This window comes from Excalfactoria chinensis, chromosome 4 (assembly GCF_039878825.1).
Source record: "Excalfactoria chinensis isolate bCotChi1 chromosome 4, bCotChi1.hap2, whole genome shotgun sequence".
Taxonomy (NCBI): Eukaryota; Metazoa; Chordata; class Aves; order Galliformes; family Phasianidae; genus Excalfactoria; species Excalfactoria chinensis.
Window position 1 is genome coordinate 29,966,008 of NC_092828.1, and position 23,916 is coordinate 29,989,923.

Consider the following 23,916-nt stretch of genomic DNA (forward strand, 5'->3'; position numbering starts at 1 on the left):
GTAACCCCAGGCTCCAGTATTAGCTCCTGTACCCGGGAGGCGCTGTGCACAAAGCGCTCAGGAGGGGAAGGGACGCAAGGGGCGCACTCCCTGTTGGCACCAAGGGCACGAGAGCCAGATGGTGGCGGCTGTTAGATGTGGAGCTGGAAGAAAGAGGGGCAGAGCGCACACGGGACCGCGGCGGCTACAGATCTGCCCCGAGGAACGGCAGCGCTCAGAAGGGCTCTGCCGCCCTCTGTGCGAACCCGCCAGCGCCGTCGGAACCAGCCCATAACGCTGCCCTGACTGTTTTGCCCCCTTTAACCCGCAGAGCCCACGCGGCTCCTCGGGCGGTTTCCGACGGAAGCGGCGGGGCGCGACCGCCAGCACCACGTGACAACCGCCCGGTGCCTGCTGGGGTTTGGAGTCGCGGCGGGCGGGAAGGGCGCGGGCGTGCGCCCGTCAGGCGGCTGGTGGGAGCGGGCCTGGAGAGCGGGTACGTGCGGACATCGCGCACCGCCGCCGGTTGGCATGAGGGGAGCGGGAGGGGGGGAAGGCGGAGGTGGCCGCCTAACAGCGGGCCCCGTGCCAGCCCCTCTGCCGCCTGCGGAGCGCGGCTGTCGCCTCTGGGGAGGTGCCGTGGGCCGGGGTGTGGAGCCTGGGGAGTTATGAGGTGAGCTAAGAATCGCGCGCGCGTGTGTGTGTATGGAGATGAGAATGTACGTGTGCGCCAAAACGTATGTACGCGTGTGTGTATGTATGTGCAGGTGTATGTATGTGCAGGTGCGTGTGTGTGTGTGTGTGGAAGCCCTGAGGAAGCAGCCGGCTGTGCTGCGGCCAGGCTGTGTGTAGCTGTGTGTAGCTGTGTGATGCCGGGCTGTGCCGCTCGGCCTTCTTAGGCCTTGTGCCCCGGGCACCCCAGGTGGGACAGGCTGTCAGCTCGCTGAGGTAGCCGAATGGCTCTGAGGGGTGTGCAACGCGGCTCCGGTGCTTTGTGTGTACTAAGCTGGCTTTAAGCAAGCCCAAAAAAGGGCACTGTGGTTCTTATGATAGGCGTAGGATGATACTTGTTCTAACTGGACTTACTGTTAGTAGCTCTCTGGTGACTGCTCTATTGTTTCTTATAGAACCGGTGAGATGAAAAGTTGGTTTTCATGAGATATTTATCAAGTGTATGAGATACAAGTCAGTAAGGCAGCCAGAAGCTAATGTCATCGGGAGCGCCAACAGGAAACACCATGCCCCCCGATGCACCTGAGCTGGAAGGAAAGGTGAAATCATGTGACAGGCAAGTAGAAAGACAGGAAGGCACAGACAACGCAGAATGCCTCGAGTCCATGTCCAAAAGGCAAAGGAAGAAACTACTGAAGCAGAAACAGTGGGAAGAGCAGAAGGATCTCCGGAGGTATGGCTCTCAAAATGGCTTTCTTGGGATTGCGTGTGCGAGTTTGTTGTAGTAGTCATAATGTGTCAGCAGAATCTGTGCGTAGATAGCTCTAGCAAATCAGGGCTCTTGAACCAGTTTTTTCCCGTGCTAGGTTTAAAGCAGTAGTCACAGCCTGCTCCATCTGAGTTTGAAGAAGCTGTAAAGGTAAGCGTTTGCTCCATGCTAGAAGTGTTCCTCAGCTTGAAGCAGATAGGAGGAGGGCTTCAAAATTGCATGTTACTGTCTTGTCGGGAGGGAGGAATCTCAGGAATGGGCTGTGCCTTTCCTTGTTGCCAGCAGATCTTGCAAAGCACCGGGTTGTGTCTTTTTCTTGTTTGTTTTTTTTCCCCTCTTTTGACACGTGAAATGCTGCACTGTTAGTTACGTGGACTTACTGTGCAAATGTTTTTGGACGATGGTGAGCTTCTGTGTTGTTCTTGTTGGGAGGAAGCATATCTGGGCAGAAGACTTGACTCAGGGCACCTTTAAGTCTGTGAAACTCTCACTGTTGTCTTCATTTGAATCATCACATCTATCTGTCTTTCAGCGTATATCCAGAACTTCACAAGCAGAGTTGGGGGAGCAGTTTCACAGTTCTGTTAGCACAGATGTGAGCAACAGAGAGAAATTAAACTACCACTGTTATGGGCCATCCGCCTTCATCCTACAACTGTGCATTTATGTGCATAATGTGCCCCTCAGCAGATCTGGCATCATTTTTCAAAGGTTTCTCTGTTTGTTTGTGTAGGCAGAAGCGAAAAGAAAAACGCCAGAAGAGAAAACTAGAACGTCAGTCAAAGTCAGACACCAGTAATGAAGGGAATGACAGAAAACGTCTGCGAAGGGAAGTCGTTCCCAGTACACTTCGCCTCATTGTGGACTGCAGCTTTGATGACTTGATGGTGCTGAAGGTAAATCAGATTTGCCCATCAAATGCAAGTGTTGGAAGATTGTCGGGTTGCAGCGCTGATGCAATATCAGAGCAGACGGTAGCGGATAGTTAGCATTTCTCAGGTTGTAATGACTTGCAGAACTGCTCATGTCAGTTGCAGATATTTTCAGGGTTTGGAATGTACCTTTATGTATGCTTGCTGAAGATTCTGATCACATTCATGGAGATGTGGTGAGTTGGTTTGATTCCAAAACACAGGAATATAGAGACAGTTTGTGCGGCGTGTACTCTATGAAGCTGTATGCAATTCTGCTTCAAAATGATTTTGCTGGAAAGGCTGTAAATGCCACATCCAATTACTTTTTCCTTTGAAATTGATGTGAGGTTTCCAACAGTGTTAGAGAGAATCCATGGAAATTAGAACTCTTAGCATTATGAGGGTACTGAGCTTTTTCTCTTAGGTATGCCAGAGGTGACTGGGACAGGACAGCACTGATCAAGACACTTGATCTGCCATTTTGAGATCAGAACAGCTTTACTCCTACAAGGAACATGCAGCCTTTGCAGCCTTCTTTATGAGTGCAGCCCACAGTGTCTAAGGCAGACCTCTCGCCTTGCTTTTACCCTGAGCCTTTCTACTGCTCTGACTTCACTGTCCTGCAAGCCTGTGTGAATTTGAGCTTTTGCAAAGCCCATCTGTCTGCTCTTTGACCGTAACGTGGGGCATGCTTAGCACTGACTGAGTGTTGTTGTAGTGCGGCAAATCTCAGTGATTCCTGAGATTAGTTTTGAATGTTTAAATGTGTACTTAAATCTCAGTGATTTTTGTTTTGTTTGTTTCCTTGAACTGTGCGAATCGAGAACGTGCATAGAGGTGTTTAAATACACTTTTGTACATATATGTTTCCATGTCAACAGAATCCCTTCTCAAAGGCTGTTCCTTCTCTCAGGGTCTGATGTCTGCTCTCAGTCAGCAGTCATTTTTGCCAGTTAAAAGCCTCCTTTTTCTCTCTTTAGCTTCTGGCTCATGGTAAACATTTTGTGGTGGTCTGTCTGAAGGACTATGTAACAACAAATTGTGTTGTGTGCAGGATGTTAAGAAGCTTCACAAGCAAATTCAGAGATGTTATGCAGAAAATCGCAAAGCATTCCATCCTGTGCAGGTATGTTGAAACAAACTGAGTACTGACTGTATTGCCACATACTAAGTGTCAGAAAGGCAGCTGCAATCCAAGTGGACATAAAATATAAGCTTTGTATTTTTTAATAAGAAAGTTACATCTATTTTAGGTGATGAATTTTCAACCCAAAAGTTATAAAAATACACACATAAAAAGGTATGTGCCTGTTGGTGCAGTGCTGGATACTGGTGTGCCACTAAAGCAGTGTTGATAGTCAGTTTTGGCTGTGACACATACAGGTGGAAAAAAGGGGCCTTTATGTTCCTAACTGCGTGAGCGTGGTCTTAGTACCACTACCGCTTTTAGCTAGATAGTAAGTGAGAGTTTTAGCTATTACTTAGGAGAAGGAAAAAACTGTACAGTGGGAAAACAAATTGACACATTAACAATTTAGTACTGCGTACCTTTTGTTTGTTCTCTTCAAAGTTCTACTTGACCAGCCATGGAGGACAGCTGAAGAGCAACATGAATGAAAATGACAAAGGATGGGTCAACTGGAAGGTGAATATTTGACTGTTTCTATAAGAAGGGAAAAAGAAATGTTCCTTACAAGTGTTAGCTAGGTTATGTATTGTGAAGGACCAGTGCTTTGTCTATGGTTGTTTTTTTCTGTGACTTCAGAGCAATATCATATTAAAGTGAGGCTCTTTGTGCTCTAAAATAATGTACCTTAAGTAAGTCAAGGAGTGCTTGTCTTGATGAATCTAGATTTTATTTTAGCTTTAAACATTTCACACACAGTCTTCATTTGTTCTTCTTGAACAGATTCTGTTCTCTTATAGACTGCTTGATTCAGGCCGCCCTGACAGTCATCTGTATGGCAGTGCTCCTTTTGTTTTCTATTTTTTATTTTTAATTTCTTATTGGGAAGAGTACTGCTTTGGAATAATGAGGTGATTCCTCTGTTCACTTCTTCATTATATCACCTCTCAACATTGAAGTGTTCTTTAGAGAAATGGCTTGAATCATCTTGGTTTTCCTTGTGTCTCCCTGTTAAACAAGCATTCCAGCAAATAGGAGCACTTTGTGTGATTGAAGAATGGTTCCACTTTGAGCAAATTCTGTGTGATCATCAGTTTTCAAAGGCACAGAATAAACGTCTCATACCAAATCCAAACAATTTAGTTGGCATTTAGTTACCATTTGCATCTGGCTTTGCTCTTTTGGAAAGGTGGTCTTGAACATGACTGGGATCCCTAAGTAACGCTTGAAGGGAATCACAAGAACTTAAGGTTTTGCAGAGTTCTTTTGTGGTTTCAGAAAGCTTCCCAGTGACTGTTTTACAGGCCACTGCTTTAGGGAGCTATGGTGAGGCTGTGGATGATTCGTGCAGAATGCAGTCTGTACTATGGGATGTACTGAAACATGAATGAGGGGCATAAAGCGACTCTTATTTTTGCTGCTTCAGTCTTGGGTCTGTAAAGATTGCCCAGCAACTCATCAGTTAAATGTATCTTTTTAAACTCCTTTTCTTTTTTTTAGGATATCCAAATTAGAACAGAGCACTACAGTGAGCTAATAAAGAAAGAAGACCTGGTGTACCTCACCTCAGATTCCCCAGATGTTCTCAGTGAGCTTGATGAGACGAAGGCGTATGTGATTGGAGGGCTGGTGGATCATAATCACCACAAGGTAAACTGTGGGTATGCTTCTTTACAGTTCTTGCATTCACATCTTCTTTTACATAAATAACACACACACATAAACTAACAAAAATAAATATTAAGAAAACTGCTTCAAAACAATTTCATTAAAAACTTGTCGGAGAAATGAGAAAGCAAAACTGGTGGTGGTATCAGTGACTTGTGTCCCAGAGTGCAGACACGCTGAGGCTCTTTGGGATTTATTCTTTTCATTTTAAATATAGGAGTGGAATTAATAACACTGCTCAGCTTACTGAGGGCCGTATTTTCAGACAGAAGGGTTTGGTTTCTGTTCATGCACTTGTGTGTGTGCTTGTACGTGCACGCACCCAAAAATAGATGAAGAGCAGCGCTTGAATCTTAAATGTCCCCTTTTAATGAGTTTGCTTGTCAGGAGAATCTAGTGAAGTAATGCAAATGCCTCAGAGATCTGGTTCCATAGCTACGCGTGGGACCGTGCTGTGTGAACCTGGAAAGTCATGGGGAGCGCAGCTGGGAAATTAAAGCGCTGTTACTGCTTTCCTTCAAAGAAACCCCGATGTCATTTCTGGTGACATGGTCTTAAGATTCATTTCTATTTTTTTTAGCATCCCAAATGATACTAAAGCAGTTAGTCCACAGCTAAAGGCTAGGAGGAAACTAAAGCAAATCCCTTATGGTCATTATGCTATAAATGGTTACTCACTGTCATGGTTTTGTGCTGCTCTAGATAACCCGATTACACTCACCTTCCAAAGCTTTTTGTTTGTTTGTTTCTCAGGTACTGAATTTGCTTTTTTTCCCCCTGTATTTCTTCCTCAAAAAACTAACGCAACAACAACAACAAAAATGGTTACTTTAAACTGAGTGACTTAGTGCATAAGCTCAGGCCTGCCTTTGAAACAGGCTATGCCCAGCATGTTCTGGAGCTGTGTGACCAAATCTTGTTTGCCATCCTTTCGACTACACATCACAGAGTGACATGTATTTGAGGTTGTGTGTTTTCTAGAGGAAACCCTTGAAGCAGGTACCGTCTTACCTGGGTAGGTTTCTGTTTTTATATATCTTATACAGCGATAGTGAGGTGGTACTGGCAAGACTCTGGACAGAAGATGCTGCTTGTAATCTTATCTATATGCACTGATATGGAATTGTGATTCTCAGTCCGATTGTTTTTATGCCTTTCCTCCAGGGCATTACTTATAAAAAAGCTGTAGAGCAAGGAATTGGTCACGCACAGCTCCCTCTGGGAAACTTCGTGAAGATGAACAGTCGCAAAGTGTTAGCAGTCAACCATGGTGAGTTCTGAAATACAGAATGGTTGTGCTATTGCAGGATACACCTGCAGTGTTAAGAATTTGAAAGCTCAGAATATGTGCCAAAGTGAAAACTTAACTTGTTCCATGGTTAATTTTGGCATTGCTACCACCCCAGCCTTATTTCTAGACTTAGTGAGGAAAATATTGAAAACCATCTCACGTACTTTATTTGTTCAATTAGAGATTAAGCATATGTGATGCTTTTTCTGCCTCTTCTGGCAGCTTTGTTCAGTTGTAACTTCTTAGGTGCCTGTCTGGAGACCTCGTCTGACGAAGCAGTACTCCATCTGTTGAGCTTTCATAAGTGCATTTTTACCTGGCTTCCTGGCTTTGGTTGAAGTGTACAATCATGCTTAACAAAGCCTTGACACCTTTTAGTCTTCCTGTTCTCTTATTATTTTTCAGTGTCATTAAACAAAAATACATGGAAAATAGGGGCCACGCAGACCATTGTGGGATTTTTCTTAACATGGCATGCAGGTTTTCATTTTGTCTCACTTCGTGTTCATTCAGTTTATTTGTCTTGCCTTGTATCAAGTTGGTTACATTAACACCTTGCATGATAGCTTTAATTTCATGAAAGTCCAGTGATTGATTGAGTTGTGTATTTGCATGATAATTAAGATTATTTAAATGTAAAGGAAGCGGCTTCTAAAACTTCATCTTTACACGTTCTTTATATGGGCACTAGCAGCTCTTTGTGCTACTCAAATCCTGGGAGTTGGACTCGATGATCTTTAAGGTCCCTTCCAACTCGCACGATACTATGATACTATGATGATACTTACTAGAAGCTCTGCTAGCTGGAGTTTTATTGGAGAATTTTTCTACAGTAGTCTTATACTGACCTCTAGTGTCAGCATTTTTGAAGGCTATTTTCTGAGGGAAAAAAAGATGGCTTACATTCGCGCATTCATTTATTTGCTTTATAATCAGGCAGTCTCTCAAGCCTCATATAAATTTCGTGCTAGAGAGAAGCTTATTTGCACTGAGATTTTTTGTGTTTTCCTGAGAACGCATCTTGTTGGTACTGCAATAGCTTACTATTTCTGTGCCTGCTCTTGGTGCAGGGATTGAAGCTAGAAGACCAGAGTAGGTGATACTTGAGACTGGGACCTGCTTGGCCACTATGGAGCCACTTTTAATAGTGGTGAATTTGAAAAATCTCACAGAAGAAGAAATTCTTTATTAACTTCTTTGTCAGTCTTTGACGCACTTAAATTGAATGGGGCCCTCTGGTGGTGAGAAATCGCTAGCGTTGTTGACATTAGAGACCGTGCGCTGCTTTTCATTTATTTGCTTATTTGTACCCTTTATTGGGGTCATGTCTCTGTATACTTCCATCAGTGTTTCAGAGCCTGCATTGCCATGTTATAATGGCATGAGGAACACAGATATCTGTTCAGATCCCAGAGCTAATACATTTTAGTGTACGTTATAGTACCATACTGTTCCATTCCACTCTGCACTGATGTCTATTAACTGTTCCCATTGCCTTTTCCCATCCTTGCTAAATGCTTCTGTTGCTATTGCAGCATATTATGGAAGCCTCTGTCGCCCTCTTGGAGCCTCTCTCTTTCCATCAGTTCTAATTTTACTATGCAGATCAAGGGATTTCCAAAGCAAAGCTGTTCCTTGTATTCTTCTTGTTTCTTGAGCAATCATTTTTGCCACAGATGCTTTCTGGAGTAATGCAGAGTGATCTTAATGTAGTCCTTTGAGAGGTCATACTTTCACAGTACTTCCAGGATGAATAACCTGCTCAGAGAATTGGCCATCTATGTCAGTGTCACAGTGTCCTGTAATCTGGGCATCCTGGCAGGCTGTCTGGGAAACATGGATCTAGGAAACCTCTAGTAAATGCAATGCTTTTCTGTAACTTGACTCTCAGCATGAGATCTGTGCAGCTCCTCCCCCATAGCTCCTCTGATCCTATCTCATATGGTGTCACCTGGCATCAAGAACATTTGCACTGGGTGCATTCTTTGAAGTCTGCATTCTCAAGTGTTGTTAGCACTATTCCTGTAGCCTCAAGCTTGAGGAATTGCCCTTGTGCCCCAAATTTGTCAGCCATGTCTGGTTTATGTACAAGCCATAGGGCCTCCTCCTGCCTTCCCTGCTGCTCCAGAGCTACAATTATGGATGTTAACAGTTTTCTGGGGGGCAGCCTGGGATTTTTCTCAATAAGAATGTGGTGATTATGTTTGTATCTGATGCGCTTTAGGGCTATTGTCAATTAGGGAAAGTTTTGGGAGGTGAAACAGAGAGGAACTGGGTAACAGTTTGGTTAGTATAATAGCAACAGCAATAAGCTTGTATTGTTAAGGAATGCTGAAAGGGGGGATAATAAGAGTTTTTGCTCTAAGCTCAGATTTCATCAGGTAGAAGTGGAAGGTAAAGATAATGAGGTTATAATGGGTTTTAGGAAGTCTTGGGGCTGCCTGTGTGTTATAATTTGGGAGGGAAGCAACATCGTTGTTAAAGCTCATCCGCAAGAGTATTCCTTTCTAAGATGGGAAGTGTTAATATTAGTGGAAAGGCACTTGTGAGACCTGAAGGACTGGGGGGATATTCCTGTGTCCCTGAGAGAGGTCAGGTCAAAGTGGAGCAACTACAGGAAAGTGTCACTGTGGTAACTGAGAAACTACAGAGACTTCAACCAGAGACTGAAAGTGCTTGGCTTTGAACTGCAGCAGTATCAGAATTGCCACTTCTGCTTCTTCCTTCACTTCCTCAGCTTTACCCAAATGCATGTAAATATCTGTCAAAATAGATTTGGAGCTGTGTTCCTATCAGCACTTCAGTTGCTTTCTTGTAAAAGAGCTGATAGTCTTTCTTGACTTTGCAGTGTTTGAAATCATCCTTGCATACCTGGAGAAGAAAGACTGGAAGGAGGCCTTTTTCAGTGTCTTGCCGCAGAGGAAAGGGGCAGTTCCATTGGGAGAAGCCAATGATTCATCCCAAAATGCTCTGTTTGAGAAAGAAGGTGAAGACAACGACTCAGACAGCAGCTAGTCTGCGGAATAAGAAGATGGGATAACACTGGGACATGAAGCAGTTAAGCTCTGAAGATCATCTGCTTCCCTTGTGATACTTAATTGTCTCAGTGCCTGGTGGCTTTGTAGTTGGGTCAAGGTTGTTCTTGGACAGAAAGGGTAAAAACAAATGCAGTTTTTATCCTGAAACTTCTATATTAATAGCTTTAAAAAATAAATGAATAGTAAATGCAGAATTTATTTTGTTTACTAAGGAAACTATGTTATTTATGGGTTTTTTTTTGTTTCGTTTTTGTAATAATTGCTTGGGTATATTACCTAAAATACTTAATCATTGTTTTAATCTGTGCATTTATCTCTGTTGCAGTTCTAATCTATGAATTACAAATGATCTTGTAACCTCAAAACCTGTACCGCTGGTGCCTGTTGCAAGGTGTTTGTGAGCACTTAAGAACGGAAGTGAAAAGGTTTTCCTGAGCATCTCAACAGACAGTCACAAGCAACTGAGCTGCCTTTGTCAGCTGAGCCACTCTGATTTGTACCCCTGATTTTAGTTAGCTGTGGTGGAGGAGGAAATAGAAGAGCGGGGTCAAGCCAATGCTTAGTGCTTCAGTTTGAGTAGGCTGGTTGTCTGTGTACATGCATAGCGCGTGCCTTGGTTGCTGTGTGATACATTTGTTGGTACGTGTGCAGTGAGTTCAGGTGACACAATCGCTTTTTATTTGTTGATCATCTTAGTAAGATGTAACCTGCAGTCTCAGAGTAATACTGGAAGTCAGGATCTCTTAGTTACAAGTTATTCTTCAGTTTCAGTATACCTGTTTGTTGTTGTTTTGTTGGCTTTTTCCCCACTATGTTAACAGTGTTGCCTGTCAAGTGCTTTTAAAGCTGTAGTATTGATCCTGGCTGGAAACTGTGCGCCAGTTTGTGCTTTTTCCAAGTTCAGAAGTGGACACTTTGGAGGTGTGCCTTTGCTTCTCAACCTGTGAGAAAGCGTCCCGTTCCCTTACTGTGTAGGGGCTATCCAGGTACTGCTGGGGCATTTTGGAATGTGGAAAAGTATGGCTCTCACATAGGTTACTGAAGAGCTAAATCCCACCTTACTGTGACTGTTGACCTGGAATCAGAGAGGAGATGCAGACGTGACTTTGTATCTTTTGTATTCCTTCCTCTGTTATTGCTTTAAAATTCAAAGTGGGATTCCTGCAGAGTCCCTGTGGTCCCTAAAGGGTTGGCAGTGAACTGGTCGTGACTTCTCAGACCTCTCCCTATACGTGTAAAAGAACCAGAGAAAAGTTTCTTCTTTTGAAGGGATGGCTTTTTTTCCTCAAGTCGTTTTTGGTTTGGTTTTGTTAGTCTACATAAAAACATGATTTCTTTTGTTCCACCGACTAGCTTCGCTTTTTCATAAGAGCACTGCTGGCGTTAGATCTGTAACAAGAGCAGTGCAAGTATAAGCAGTGAAATCAGCAAACTGTGCATATTCTAAAATCAAGCTGTTGCAAATCTGAAGCTTTCCTGTCTGTGGATAAATCCAGGCCGTGTTCCTGTCCTCGCTGTAATCTACAGGATGTATGAATGATGGCAGGATTTGAGTGATCAAACACTACACCCAAGTGTTTCCAGCAGATTGGGAGTGAGTACCTGCAACTTAGAGGTCCAGTGTCCCACTTAATGCAGCTGACAGTACTGGCCTGTGGTACTGAGGAGGCATGTAACCAAATTGTGACTGACACAAAGCAGGGGGAAGCTGTGAGTTTGTGAGAGACCTGGGCAGTGATTTACAGCAAGTTCTAAAGTTGGTAGGATGTATATGGCCTTACAGAACAAGGATGTGCTGTCTGGAAGTGTCACTTGGCTCCCACTTCCTGTCTAGTGACACATTTAACTTCCGATTAGGGTAATTCTAGCATGCTGCTTTTGTAAAACTCCCAAGTGTTGCTCTGTAATTTCACAGTAGTGATACATTATGACCAGTCGTTGGGTGTTCATTCATGTTGCTTGTCTAAATCACTTTGGTCTCCATGTCCTTGTTAGTGCCTTTGCCAGTAATTTCTGTTGCTGTTGTTGACCTTTTCTCTGATCATGCTAACCTCGTTGGTCATACTGTGCTGATGTCTGTGTGTCTTGTCACGCTCTGTCTCTACAAGATGCTGTTCTCAGGTTGTGTTAACTGCTGTAGATGGAGCAGGAAGGGCTTGTACTATGTTTTTCCCTGAAAACTCTGCAAATTTACCCATATTTAGTTACTGCAGTGAGGTGCGTAACTCTTTTCTGTTTTAACTGGACACTGCAGGGGTTTAGTGGGTGGGCTCAATCCACAGTGGCAGTGTAACCTCTGAAGAGGAATAGGAATAAATGCAGGGGAGATCGGTTTGCAGCCCGAGTAGTTCATGAAGCATTTAGAAATGTTTGACATTGCTGCATGACTGTTTAAATTAGCGTGCTGTCTGATTCCTCTCAGTAACAGAGGATGGTTCCAAAAGGCTGCAGACTCCCAGCTGTTGGTGGGAAGAGCAAATGATAGTTCTGAAGATGAGGCATCTAATTTTATTACAGGACAAAGAAATGCAGCTGCCTCACCAGAATAGTCTTACAAGGATCTCCATCCTTGCTGTGCCTTGGTGTTTGTAAGAATCTGTTTCAGCTCTTCCTGCTAGAGAACCTATGTTGTCAATAGAGCAGGCAGGTCGGACAGGGAAGGAGTCAGGACAGGTGCACAGCATGACTGGTTAACACCTGTATTAGGCTGTAGCCTGTTGATCTGGTGTGATTTTTGCCATTATCCTCTAAACATAAATGACTTTCATTATTGTCTTATGATTCACATGTTTGAATTTGTTTGCCTTTTGTGCATGCAGTCCAGGTGGCCAACTGTATCTTGGGTTGCATCAATAGAAGCATGACCAGCAGGTTGAGAGAGGTGATTCTGCCCCTCTATAATGCTCTTGTAAGATCTCACCTGGAGTGCTGCATCCAGTTCTGGGCCCCCCCAACACAAGAGGGATGTAGATGTTGGGGAGAAATACTGTACTGTGAGGGCGGTGAGACACTGGAACAGGTTGCCCAGTGAGGTTGTGGATGCCTCTCCCTGGAGTATTCAAGGCCAGGCTGGATGGGGCTTCAAGCATCCTGGTCTAGTGGGAAGTGGGTTGGAACTGGATGATCCTAAAGGTCCCTTCTAACCCAAACCATTTGTTTACAGACTAAAGCAGTAGCCCATGGTTTTGAAGGGAAATAACTTTGAAGATGTGGTTGATTGAAACTAACCTTGCAAACTGTCTCACTTAATGGCTCTAACGTGTTTGCTCAGTAGCCTGCCAGCTTCATGGAGGAAACATAACTGAGCTTTTGAGAAGCTGTACTGAAGTTGTTGCTTTCATTCTGATTCTGTTCAGTAATGAGTCTCCAGGTTCTCTGAGATTTAATTAAGCTTTTCAGGCTCAATTAACGCAGCATGATGCTGAGAGACAGCTGATAAGAAACACTTAGGGCAGAGCTTTATGTAGAGTTAAGGCACTGTGAATGTGGCCCAGAAGTACACACACAGATATCGTTTCTGTTCACTTAATGTATGGTCACTCAGCCCTGCTGTTCAGTTTTGCTGCTATTTGGTTTCCAGCTCTTTTGTCGTGTTATTACCTGAGACACAAGGGAAATTTCAAAGCGCTGTAGAAGGAAAGGAGATTCGTCTTGTACAATATAATGCTTGCCAACTCCTCCCATTTGAAGCTGTGTTCCCATTTACCATGCTACCATACAAGCTAATACTGTTGGACAGCTGTAGGGAAACGACATATGCCTAACGTATCCCAGAAACTGATACCCATTGAAATCATTTTGTACAAATGAGTTTCTGCATCTGTGGTATGAGTCGGCAAATGCACCTGAGCAGTGACTGCTCTGTGCAAGTGGTTTTTCACTGGGAGTTGGGACTGTCACCCGGGTCACAGCACGCTCCTGTCCTGCATAGAGAAATGGGAAGGCAGCATCTGTCATGGTAGAAATGGTTGGACATGATGACAGGGGCTGTTAGAAGAGTAAGCTAAGCTCTGCTCAGAGCTGAGCTCCTTTTTCCATAACGCTGTGCTAGCAGAATTTCTCTCCCCACAAACAGGCAATTGTTTTGAAAGAGCTTATTTTCACTGAATATTTTCTTCTCTAGAAAATCAATGGAACTGTAGCTTATTTATCAGCATGCTTTGGTTTTGTGAGAGTGAATTGACAGAGGCGTGTTCAGAGCAGGTAAAATCCAATTCTGCTTTCACAGTTCACACGAGGTAAGAAAGGGCCAGGTATTTTTCTGTCATTGTAACTACGTTGGTGGCTATGAAGACATGGGCCTCCCTTGGAAGGGGGCTGTCTGTTGTTTGACTTGCTTCAGGGCAGCCTGTGAGGGCACGTCTCTTTGTTTCCATTGCCAGCCATGGCTCTTCTCTGGAGACGGTGTGTCTGCATGTGCTGAACCTCTGCTGCTCAGCCTTGAGTCTTTATCCATCTCTGGAAAAGATGTGGAAAAAGCTGTATGTTACAAGGTTAGACTTAGAATTTAGGTAGACACTTGAGAAAGGGTGCCCCTCCCGCATCCCCAACAGCACTTTGAAGGAGAAACTGATGCTTCAAAGGTTTTTTCTTTTGTCCTTGTTCTTACAAGCCTTGGTTTCTAGCTGAGGGAACTTAAGTTCTGCTTTTCAATTTCATTTCTCATATTGTCACTGAATTTGGGTCCTGCTGCAATGAGAAGAGCTAAGGCTGCTGACCACTCACAGTCCCTGTTCGGTAGCATCCTGGCACATGGCATCTTAACATTCATCATTTCCAGTACTTACCGTGTTTCGTGTTTTGACTTGTTTCTGATCCATTAGTTGAAGGCCTGAATGAAAAAGAGCAAAAGTCAACAGTGTAACTGTCTGCAATATACAGGAGGCTTGCCTTTTTTCCCCTAAGAGCTTCCAAGTGCTCTGAAAGCTCTGTCCTGTTGCTGTAGTAACTGCGTTTGTATCAGAGCGTGTGAGCTCCTTTATAGTTAAGTGTGTTTCTGGTTCAGTATCGACGTGATACATTTCAGTCACAAAATTGCATTTGTCTCAAAATGTAGATGCAAAGAAAACAGAACTTTCTAGTAAGGTTTTGCTTATCCCTTGCCACAGATTTACCTGTTGTTTGTATCTCCTTCTGGACCTCCCTGAGAAGGAGGCCGAGGCTTTAGCAAACTCTGGATATTCGTGTTCTCTCCTGCGCCTTCCTGCATTGCATGTGGCTGGTTATTCAGCCTGCCTCTGTCAGCCAGTTCAGAGTATATCATTCTGGACACAAGGACTTTCTCTGGAATTGGAAAACAATGGAGATTTTATTTATGTTATTTCTTGCTGATTTGGATGATTAGAGGTGAATCTGAGAGTTCCGTTACCTGGGATTTTTGAGGGACTTAAGGACATGAGAGATAACGTTTGTTTTCTGCCTTCCTGCAGCAGCCCAAAGCACTGCTGAGGGTGTGAGGTTTTCCTACCCTGTGGAAAACCTTCAGTCTGCTGAGACCCGAGTGACTGATTTCTGTTCAGAATGGCCACATCTGGGCACACCTCAGTGAGTCCTTCCAACCCAGCAATCCCACACAGCTCAGGCCTGCGAGAATTGCTGGGGTTTATACAAGTATGTGAGAGATTGTTCCCTTCAAAAATGAATGCATGCGCTTGTTACCTTTTAGACTTGCCTTTGAGAGCCATTCCTGGATCTCTGTAAGAGAATCTGTCTGCAAAACATTCTTCAGTTTTTCAAGCACCTGGGAGAAGTACAAGATAGTTGCCATGAAGAAGGAGAAGCTGATTGGCAGCACAGTTCTGCTGTGTGTGTTAGTTTAGCTCTAGCAGTGTGAGCACGCAGAGATTCTACAGCTACACAAACTGTCTTGCAGAGCAATAGCCAAAGACAAAATTAAGTCAGTAGAATCCACACTGGGGATAATAGGTCTGTCAAATAATGTCTCATGCTATCCTTGAGAAAGAAAAATGTATTGCATCGTTGCAGCATTCACATCTTACCTGTATTTCCCCATGCAGGTAGCTTAGGTCAAAATCTGCATCCTGCTGGACGTGAGGACCGTGACTCGAGTTGAGGCGTGCAGAGGAAGGCTGGGAGAGACTCTGGAGGACTCCCCGCGTAGATGCAGGTTGTGCAGAGGTTTGGGGTCGTCTTCTCAAAAGCTTTTCCAAAGTAGAAAACAATCTGTAAGGAAATGCCTTGGCTCCGTTGAAGTAGCAATCAAAGCAATGTGAAATATGTCTTACAGTGATCCCCAGAAAGGATGTTCGGCAGTAAATACATGTAAAACTGTGATTTGGCTGAATATGGCCAGAAATGAAATGCATGGGTTAATGACTAGAGGTTCTAACACACAGTCACCAGGAATAATGTCAGATATCCGTGGCATCATGTTGGATTTTTCCCCTTACTGCTGAAGAACATGTGCAGAACCTCACACCAAACTTTGCTTTGAATCATCTTTTTTGAAAGTCTGTGTTTTCTGGAAAGATCCAGGTTTTGGTATAAGAATGAAAGTGATGCTGGATAACAACTAAGGGAAATTGGATGAGGAAGCAGTTAAATCTGGACCACTGTGCTTTGTTTGCTTTACCATCATGGATTTGCTGTGTGCTCCTCAGCAGCTCTTCATTTCCCTGTGTGCGGGCTTAGCTGGTATAGTGAGAGTCTGGGAGCTGTGATTAGCAGAAGGTTTTGTTTCAAAGTGCACAGGGGAAGGCAGAGAGAAAGCAAAATGCACCTCACAGTTATTAGCAACAGTAGCCCTCTGTGTGTGTCACCGCAGGGCTGGATCTGGCCATTGGGAAGTTATTTTGCAGCTAAAACAGTAAACAAACTGAAGAACTGCGTTCTGAATGCATGCAGGAAAAGTGAGAGAGGCTCTTTACTATGCCCGTGTTGGGAATCAAAGAGCAACATTTAGGCAGAAAAAAGTAAAAATAGGAAAGTTAGAAGAGCACACAGTTGTTATTTTTGGCATCTGAGTAATGCCCTCTGTTGTTCAGTGCCAGTATAGCAGCATTTGTGTTCTTTTCTTGCTACCCTTGTAATAAAATAAGAACTTGGCAATCAATCAGCTATTGGACAGTCACCTATAAAGGTGAGTCATTGGTTAAGGTGCAGCTTGAGACTAAAGAGCTGCTGCAAGGAGAACCTTTTAATGGTGGTTATGAACACAGCTGCAAAGTTAGGTGTTACTTCTACAAAATGGTATGAGCAAAAGTAAAACCATTGGCAGCTGAAATGTGGAGAGTCTTTGTGTTAAAAGGGCGGGATTTGTCTTGTACTTGTTTGCAGAATAATGGGATCTTTTCTACAGCAGTTTGAGGCAAAGTGATTCTTTTATTCCTGTATTCATTGGATTTGACCATATTTCTTGCTAGCAAAGAATAGTGATATTACAGAGCTGAAACTGATAATCGATCTGGTGATGATTAAGACACAACTCTGATACTATATCCCTTACAGGTTCTCCCCATATCCCTCTTTTTGGGTGTGTTTCTTCCTTAGCAGCCTGAGGTGAGTTTGGTTTGCAGTATTCAGAAGTGAGAGGGAAAGTGCTGAAATGAAGCACTATGATGGTTTGTTGGTTTGATTCTTTTTTCCACTCACCTTTTCAGGTAAATTAGGGCTGCTTTGAGTCCTTTCTGGAACATTTGCAAGTCCTTCTCCATGCTCTGGAAATCAACAGGCAGAGTGTTTTGTCAGGTTGGAAATAATGAACATAAGATCCACCTTAGGTTGCATCTGAGGGGTCCCTTTTAATTACAAAAATACACTAGTCATATTGTAGAAGTCTGTATTTCATATTTAGGTTGGATGTTAGGGGGAAGTTCTTTACTAGGAAAGTGGTTAGGTCCTGGAACAGGCTGCCCAGGGAGGTTGTGGATGCCCCGTCCTTGGAGGTGTTTAAGGCCAGGTTGGATGGGGCCCTGGGCAACCTGATCTAGTAAAGGTGTATGTTTGGTGGCCTTGCTAGGTAAGGAGGTTGGAACTACATGATCCTTGAGGTCCCTTCCAACCCGGGTCATTCTAGGATTCTATGATTTCCTTCCTTTTTCATTTGCTTTTACTATATCACATAGTACATCATTGCAGCTGTTTGTTGGGCTGCCTAACAAAGCTGAAGAAAGTCCTGGAAACCACATCAGAGATGTGTGCTTGTGGTGTTATGTAACTGCTACTGCAGAATGTTGCTCACAGATGCGATAATTGCTGATTACTGTGAAATTGTTAGATATCTAGTAAGCATAGAATGTTTAAGACCTATAGAGATGCCTTTGTAGTCAGCAAGAAGAGATCTGTTAAGATGGGCAAGGGAGAAGCACTTGCCTTTTGAATGGATCACCCTAGGTTCCATTTGCCTGGGCCTGACCTGTTCTAACACAGTGCCCTGGCTGAGACCTGCTTCCACCTTTAACAGTTTGGGTTCCGCTGTTGCTGTGTAATGCAGCATTTGGTGCCCCTACTCACGTGCTGCAAGCTGTGAAGAGCCAGGCCTTCTTTGCATGAAAGCCTCAAGCCTGGGAAGGCAGTTGTTGGCAGGTGAGTTGCCTCTGGCATTCCCACTTAGCACAGTCTCTCTGTCAGCTTTTTGCTTGAGGATGGCTGTTCTGTCAGCATACGGGAGTTCTCCAAAACAGCTGTGTCGTACAGAACAGATTGGGCTGTTGTCTAACCCTGTGCAAAAAAAGACCACCAAAACAATACAAGCAAAAGAAGTGGCTACAGTCTTTACTACAGTAAACAAGCATAGTAACTTATCAGGTGATCTCCAAGGAGAGTCAAGATGAACGGAAAACAAATGCATCAAAATTTAGGTTTTGTATAATATTATAGGGCTTACAGAATGTGTCAAAGGGCATTTCAGAAGTCTGAGAAGCCTAACAGGAAAAAATATCACTCGGCCTGCAAACTGTGTGTGACCATCGTTGCTTTTGGCCCATGACTGACCTCTCACAATCTGCTTCTAGACCAGAAGTGCGGCACAAGTGGTCGGTGCCACATACGAGGACACCTACGGCCGTTTGAGAATGACCCTACAGCCAGCATTACAAATGGGTGAGCTCTGCCCACTGCTTCGCGTGCCAAGTGAAATGGCACTTTCATTTCTCCCAAGTGTTTTTCTAAAACCTTGCTCTTTGCTTTTGACCGTTCAACGAGTCTCATTCTGCATTCGTCAGTTCTTGAGTCATCTTGACAACAAAACCCCGTGTGGGGAGCACACAGAGGCTGAGTTGGACACACCGAAGTAGAGGCTGTAAACAGTTAACACACAGACTTTTGATCCTGACTATTTAACCAAAGAAGTGAGTTTGATAGCACAGCAAACAAAAGGGGTTTAAACAGTGAGTAAGCGTGGCTGAGAGCCATAAGCATTCTGCTCCCGAGGATGGTGTGATCAAGCTCTGCCTAACAGATACAATGCTCCAAATGAAATCTTGGAGAGCGGTCAGATAGAGAGAAGCAATGATAACCAGGAAATAAGTATAACTGTCGTGTCTAACTTAAGAAGCTCGTTGTCTTCAGTGGGAGTAGCAGCAGTTAATGAAGAGCTAGAAAACTCCTTTCTTAGCTGGAGTTTTAAACCAACCTTTAGTTTTATCATTAGCCAAACTGAATTTGGCACGGAAAAGAAGCAGTTCTATTAAGCAGTTGATAAGTGCTTTTCAGACCCTTGATTCTTGTAGGCATCTGAGATAAGACCAATCTGAAGCAGAAAGAAGTTACAGCTTAATGTTAATATGCTGAGATTGAAAGATGGCCACCAAATTAGAGTTAATCTGGCTAAGCAATATAAGTCAGGATGCAGAAAGAGATAGAAGTATTTACAGTATTTTTATGTATTTTATACATACATTTATCTTTGAAAATGTTTTATATGTTTAATGTATTTTAGAGCCTGAGTTTATGTGGATTATCTATTTGCACACAGAGGAGCACAAAACGTTGTGCATTTTAAGCCGTGTGGTCAGTGTCAAAGAAGCCTGGGTTTTTTTTCCCTTCAAAGGCATTCATTCTGAATTGAAAGAAATTGGGCCTTTTCAGAAGCAGTTTGGCCTGCATCACCCTTTGTACCTTATTGCAGAAGTTTTATTACAAACTCGTCTACTACCGATATAAATCCTCTAACAGTATTTACTTATCCTTATAGTTCTTAAGGAACTCTATGGTAGAGATTTTCGTGTCCCCTTTATGGCCCTTACAGATCTTCTGCAACGTAAACGTGGCCGTGCATCAACAGTTTTCCTTCAGCCAAAAAGCCGTCTTTGTACAAAACACGCAGGCTCGGCTTCAGAAACAGAAGCCCATCCCTAGAAGTACTGTTTGTTTTGCTGATGTTCACCATGTGCTGATTTTTACTGCGTTCCTTTCAGGAGCAGGAACAGTAATCAGCTACATTTGGCATGCAATAAAATAGCACAGCATTTTTAGAGCACGAGGTGAGCATGAAATACCGTGTTGCACAATATGTTGTTCCTGGAAAAGTATCAGAATGATATGGGTGAGAGTGGAGTGGATTTAAAAAAAAACAAGTGAGAACATGTCTTTGTAAGTGTGCAGTCTTTGGCTTTTGAGGTACACTTGTGAGCACAGAAGGAAAGAGAAAGAAATTGCTCTAGCTTAAATGAAGCCTCAGGCAGGTGTTTTGATGAAATGGTTTTAGTGGTAAAGCGTAAAGAATGTGGTGCTCATAACTTCTACACCATCAGCCAAACAGTCAGAGATTATTCATCACCGAGGACAGGTAAAGACAGCAGTGGAACGAAGTGGGGGCAGTAACTGTGTGTGCAGAGAGGAGAGCGTTCGGGGCACACTTTAAGGTTAGGAGCAACACATTTGTAGTGCAGAGGATTTTAGGAGAATGTTTTCAGTCTCTGAGTAAGCTTTCCTTCACTGCTCTCTATGTAATGAATGCCATCATGCAGGTGATACTGCTGTCATGGTAGGGGCACTGCTTACCCATATTGCCCCCAAGGGCTCTTAGTACGTTGGCCGTGACTAATCAGTTCCACAATTGACATTTCTTACTGAGCTGTGAATACTCATTAAATGCTTATTTTAGATACATAGAATGGGAGCATTGGGTGCTTTTTAGATCAGAAATGCTCACATTTCTCTATGCTTGCTAGGGCAATCTCCTGAGGTTGTTATGTGATCTCTGAACAGCTCTTACCTGGTATGAGGCAAAGCCTCCGAGGGTGGGGGGTGTTCCTATAGGAGTATGTTACCCATGTGCTGCTGGAGCGAGAACAGTGCTGGCAGGTATGGCAGGTATTCATTGTGTAAGCTTTCTAGTTCCCTTGCAGAGTGTCTTACTGTAGAGCAGGTTGGCTCTTACGCTCTCCAAATGAGGCCAAGTGCTGGAAGTGAAGAACAGGAATTGACATAGAAAAATAGAGGAAGCTTCAATTACTGTTTTTCTTTTAAACATTTCACTGCTATTTTACCTCTTCCATGAGCATTTTGGAGAATCGGTAAGCACAGGAGGGTGGAAGCGAGGCGCCTACTGCTCCATGCCTAAGTAGTTACCTCTGACAACTAATAATGACTGTGGTCTCTTTGAAGCTGCTTCTGTTGCCTTGCTGTTTCTGCTCAGCTGCCCACTGTCAATGCCTACTGAGACCCCTTTTTGTAACAGAGTATATTGAAGCAGGAGAAGGTTGCTTTCTGGCTTGGGAAATGAAGGGATAAGTAATAGCAGCAAAGGAAATGCTGAGGCCTTGATTTCTGAAGGTGGCGTATGCAGAGAGGAAGTCGTATTTCTCTAAATGCTTGGTGTCTGCTTCTAGATTTTGGGTTTAGAAGTTGACCAATAGACTAATGGCTGTTTTTACCATTACCTTTATTATTCTTACCTTCCATGTAGTACAAATGACCAGTGTTCAGTGCTCATTGCTCCTGCCTCCTTGGTTAGAATATCTACTACATGAACATCTTAAGAACATCGTCAGAGTGGTGCTGTATTTAAGGCACCTTGTGATGATTCAGAATCAAGTTAATAAAAAAATGGAAAATTAACCTTACAGGCTGGGAGCAGAATAAGCATTCATCAGTTATCTGTTAGGGTAAGGAAGCAGCGTGTGGTTGCTGTTCATGTTTTAAGGAATAGGATAGTGTGGAGAAAAGATGATTGGAAAAGGATGAGGACATCTTTTCAAGCAACTCCTTGCGTGGTTCCAGTTTTACTCCATAACTGTGTCTGACTTAGAAAGAAATGATTGAGTGAAGGGAGGGATTTCACAACGCGTGCAGAAGGCCATCGGATGTGAGGTTGCCCCATGTGAAAACAAAGAGTGTAAATCCCAGAGCTGGAGCTCTTGTGTTAAGGTCATTGTGCGCCCTGACAGACAGCCAAGGAGAGGTCAGTGTTTGTCCCTTGTGACGATGACAGTCCAGGGCAAATGGTGGTGGTGGGGAACTGGCGTTTCACAGGGATTTTTCTGTATCTCATGGCAAGATCTTTGTCTTTTCTGTACACACCTGGGGCACATGGACTGCCTGAGGAAATAACGAGACTTAAGCACAGAAGCTGAGAACAACAAGGCAGAAAGCAGGAAGGAGTGAATCATTAAAAGCCTATCTACTCAGTTACATATGGTTTGCAGTACCATTTAGTGCCGTTCTGATCACATGCAGCAATACTGGTACACTGCAGGTTCCCTGATGTTATTCCTGCAGACCACTGACTTGCACAAACTATTCCTGATCAAAAACACCAAGCGGTCTGCCAGATAGCCTGATTTCATGGCGGCCATCACAAATGGACTTAGTGCTGCTCACGCTCTTTGATACCACTTAGAGTGCGTTCATTAATTTAATCATTTTGGCACGTAATGATTCATCAATTGATTGATTAAAGTCAATTTTTACCTCACTACCACGTTTTCTATTACTGGAGCTCTGCTGGCTTCTTCTAAAGTTTTATGGGATGAAGTGAGAAGTTGGTGCTTTATTTAGGAGAAGGCAATAAACATGAACACCAATTTCGGAGCAGAACTTTTGGTTCGAAGCAGTTGCTCTTGCCAGTTAACACCATCTTCTATAACGATGGGTAAGTATTTGATGGGCTTGTGTTATTCTTTGTTATTGTAAAGGTTTTAGCGTACAGAAATGATAGATTGTGGAAAAAATATGGCATAATGGATTAATCGTCATAGTTCAAAGTTCCAGTTGAATTCCCTGCAATAGAATGTAATGATTTCTGTACTTTTCCAAAGCCTTTTGTCTCTGAATCGTAGAGCAAATTGAACTTTATTTTTTGTTTGTATTTACACCGCATTTAGTGATATTTAACTGGTCAACACAGAAAGAGGAAAGAAAATTGACTTCTGATTTTCTCCTGCAAGAAAGGAAACTGTCTTGTTTTCAAGGATATGAATTATAAGCCACATGCAGCACTGGTAAGCAGGGAACACTGGTTAGCTAAAGCTTGCCTGTTCTGCTCCCTACAGATGTTAGGTACTGACTTTCAGAGCTGCCATTTTGCTGTGATTTCAGTAAAGAACGTGCCTTCTGCTTGGTCTGATTTCTATGTTAAATGGTTGTTGATCATTGTACCGGGATTGTTCACCATCAGGCACCTGTCTATCCAAAGGCTGCTTTAAAGGCTGCAAAAATAACGCCTCTGTGCCATTAAGCTTTTATGTCTATACTGGCACTGCAGTCTAGCCTAGCTTTCATCTACACACAACATAAATACCAAAATATAGCAGCAAAGAAGTTGATAAGAATTGGGTTTTTGTAAAGATAGTGCGACAACATAGAAATACTCTTTTTTTAGGTACATCTTTCTGTAGATGGGATGCAGAGTATGTGATACAGATGAACAATGCATGCATATCTTGACAGAAAAAGGTATTGGTTGTAGTGGGTTGGCGGACTCATTGGAATAATGCAAGCAGCTGGTTCGTATTACATCGAATTGTGTTTGTTTTCATAGCAAGCATTGAGAATTCTAATTTAAAGATAAATGAATTGTCAGACTGGCTTTTCCAAAGCCCTTTTGTATTATTTCCCATTATGTGTTACTTACCATTACATGGCCATAAGCTTAAGATTAAATGCTTACTAAAAATAGCCTATAAACAAAGTTATAGGAGTGGAAGATACTTTCTCTTCCCGAGTCTTCTGGTTTTCTGCATACAGTACTTATGTTTGTATGTTGGCTGCCTATAAAGGATGAACTGTGTCTAACTGAAGCTTAAAGCCTCACCAATTGTTTAAAAACCTCAAAGTGTTACATAAAGTTATTGCTGGTACAACATGTTTTGGGGAGTTTATGGGTGTTTCTTTGTCACAACGCTGCGTTAATATTTAAATTAGTACAATGAAGTGTAGTGGTACCGTTAACAATGCTACTAGCTAGCACTGTTGTTATCATACTGCAGATAAAATCATAGCCAGAATGTGGGTTATCATTGTTATGTCCAAAAATGCTCCTTTGGGAAGGTGCATAC

The 23,916-nt window shown here is 43.2% G+C and overlaps 2 protein-coding genes across 2 annotated transcripts; one reads left to right on the plus strand and one right to left on the minus strand.

The window, feature by feature from the left end:
- Positions 1–388: 388 nt before the first annotated feature.
- Positions 389–9,819, plus strand: TRMT10A (tRNA methyltransferase 10A). The gene is made up of 8 exons (XM_072335086.1): positions 389–475; positions 1,107–1,384; positions 2,154–2,316; positions 3,389–3,460; positions 3,905–3,979; positions 4,961–5,110; positions 6,293–6,398; positions 9,268–9,819. The coding sequence occupies exons 2-8, from the start codon at positions 1,188–1,190 to the stop codon at positions 9,432–9,434; spliced, it is 930 nt and encodes a 309-aa protein (XP_072191187.1). The 5' UTR covers positions 389–475; positions 1,107–1,187; the 3' UTR covers positions 9,435–9,819.
- A 2,455-nt stretch (positions 9,820–12,274) lies between these two features.
- C4H4orf17 (chromosome 4 C4orf17 homolog) lies at positions 12,275–23,699 on the minus strand. Its single transcript, XM_072336411.1, has 8 exons — positions 20,634–23,699; positions 17,930–18,136; positions 17,069–17,133; positions 15,457–15,618; positions 15,116–15,197; positions 14,572–14,740; positions 14,245–14,288; positions 12,275–13,915 (listed from the first exon to the last, which is right to left on the minus strand). The coding sequence occupies exons 1-8, from the start codon at positions 20,737–20,739 to the stop codon at positions 13,743–13,745; spliced, it is 1,008 nt and encodes a 335-aa protein (XP_072192512.1). The 5' UTR covers positions 20,740–23,699; the 3' UTR covers positions 12,275–13,742.
- Between the last annotated feature and the right edge of the window lie 217 nt (positions 23,700–23,916).

Bases quoted from the DNA above. Each gene is read 5' to 3' on its own strand.
- TRMT10A (XM_072335086.1), top strand. From the start codon at position 1,188: ATGTCATCGGGAGCGCCAACAGGAAACACCATGCCCCCCGATGCACCT. The intron at 2,317-3,388 runs GTAAATCAGATT...TGTTGTGTGCAG, and splicing joins ATGACTTGATGGTGCTGAAG to GATGTTAAGAAGCTTCACAA. The intron at 6,399-9,267 runs GTGAGTTCTGAA...TTGACTTTGCAG, and splicing joins AGTGTTAGCAGTCAACCATG to TGTTTGAAATCATCCTTGCA.
- C4H4orf17 (XM_072336411.1), bottom strand. From the start codon at position 20,739: ATGAATACCTGCCATACCTGCCAGCACTGTTCTCGCTCCAGCAGCACA. The intron at 15,198-15,456 runs GTAAGATGTGAA...TACTTCTCCCAG, and splicing joins ACCTGCATGGGGAAATACAG to GTGCTTGAAAAACTGAAGAA. The intron at 13,916-14,244 runs GTAAGTACTGGA...CATCTTTTCCAG, and splicing joins AAGTCAAAACACGAAACACG to AGATGGATAAAGACTCAAGG.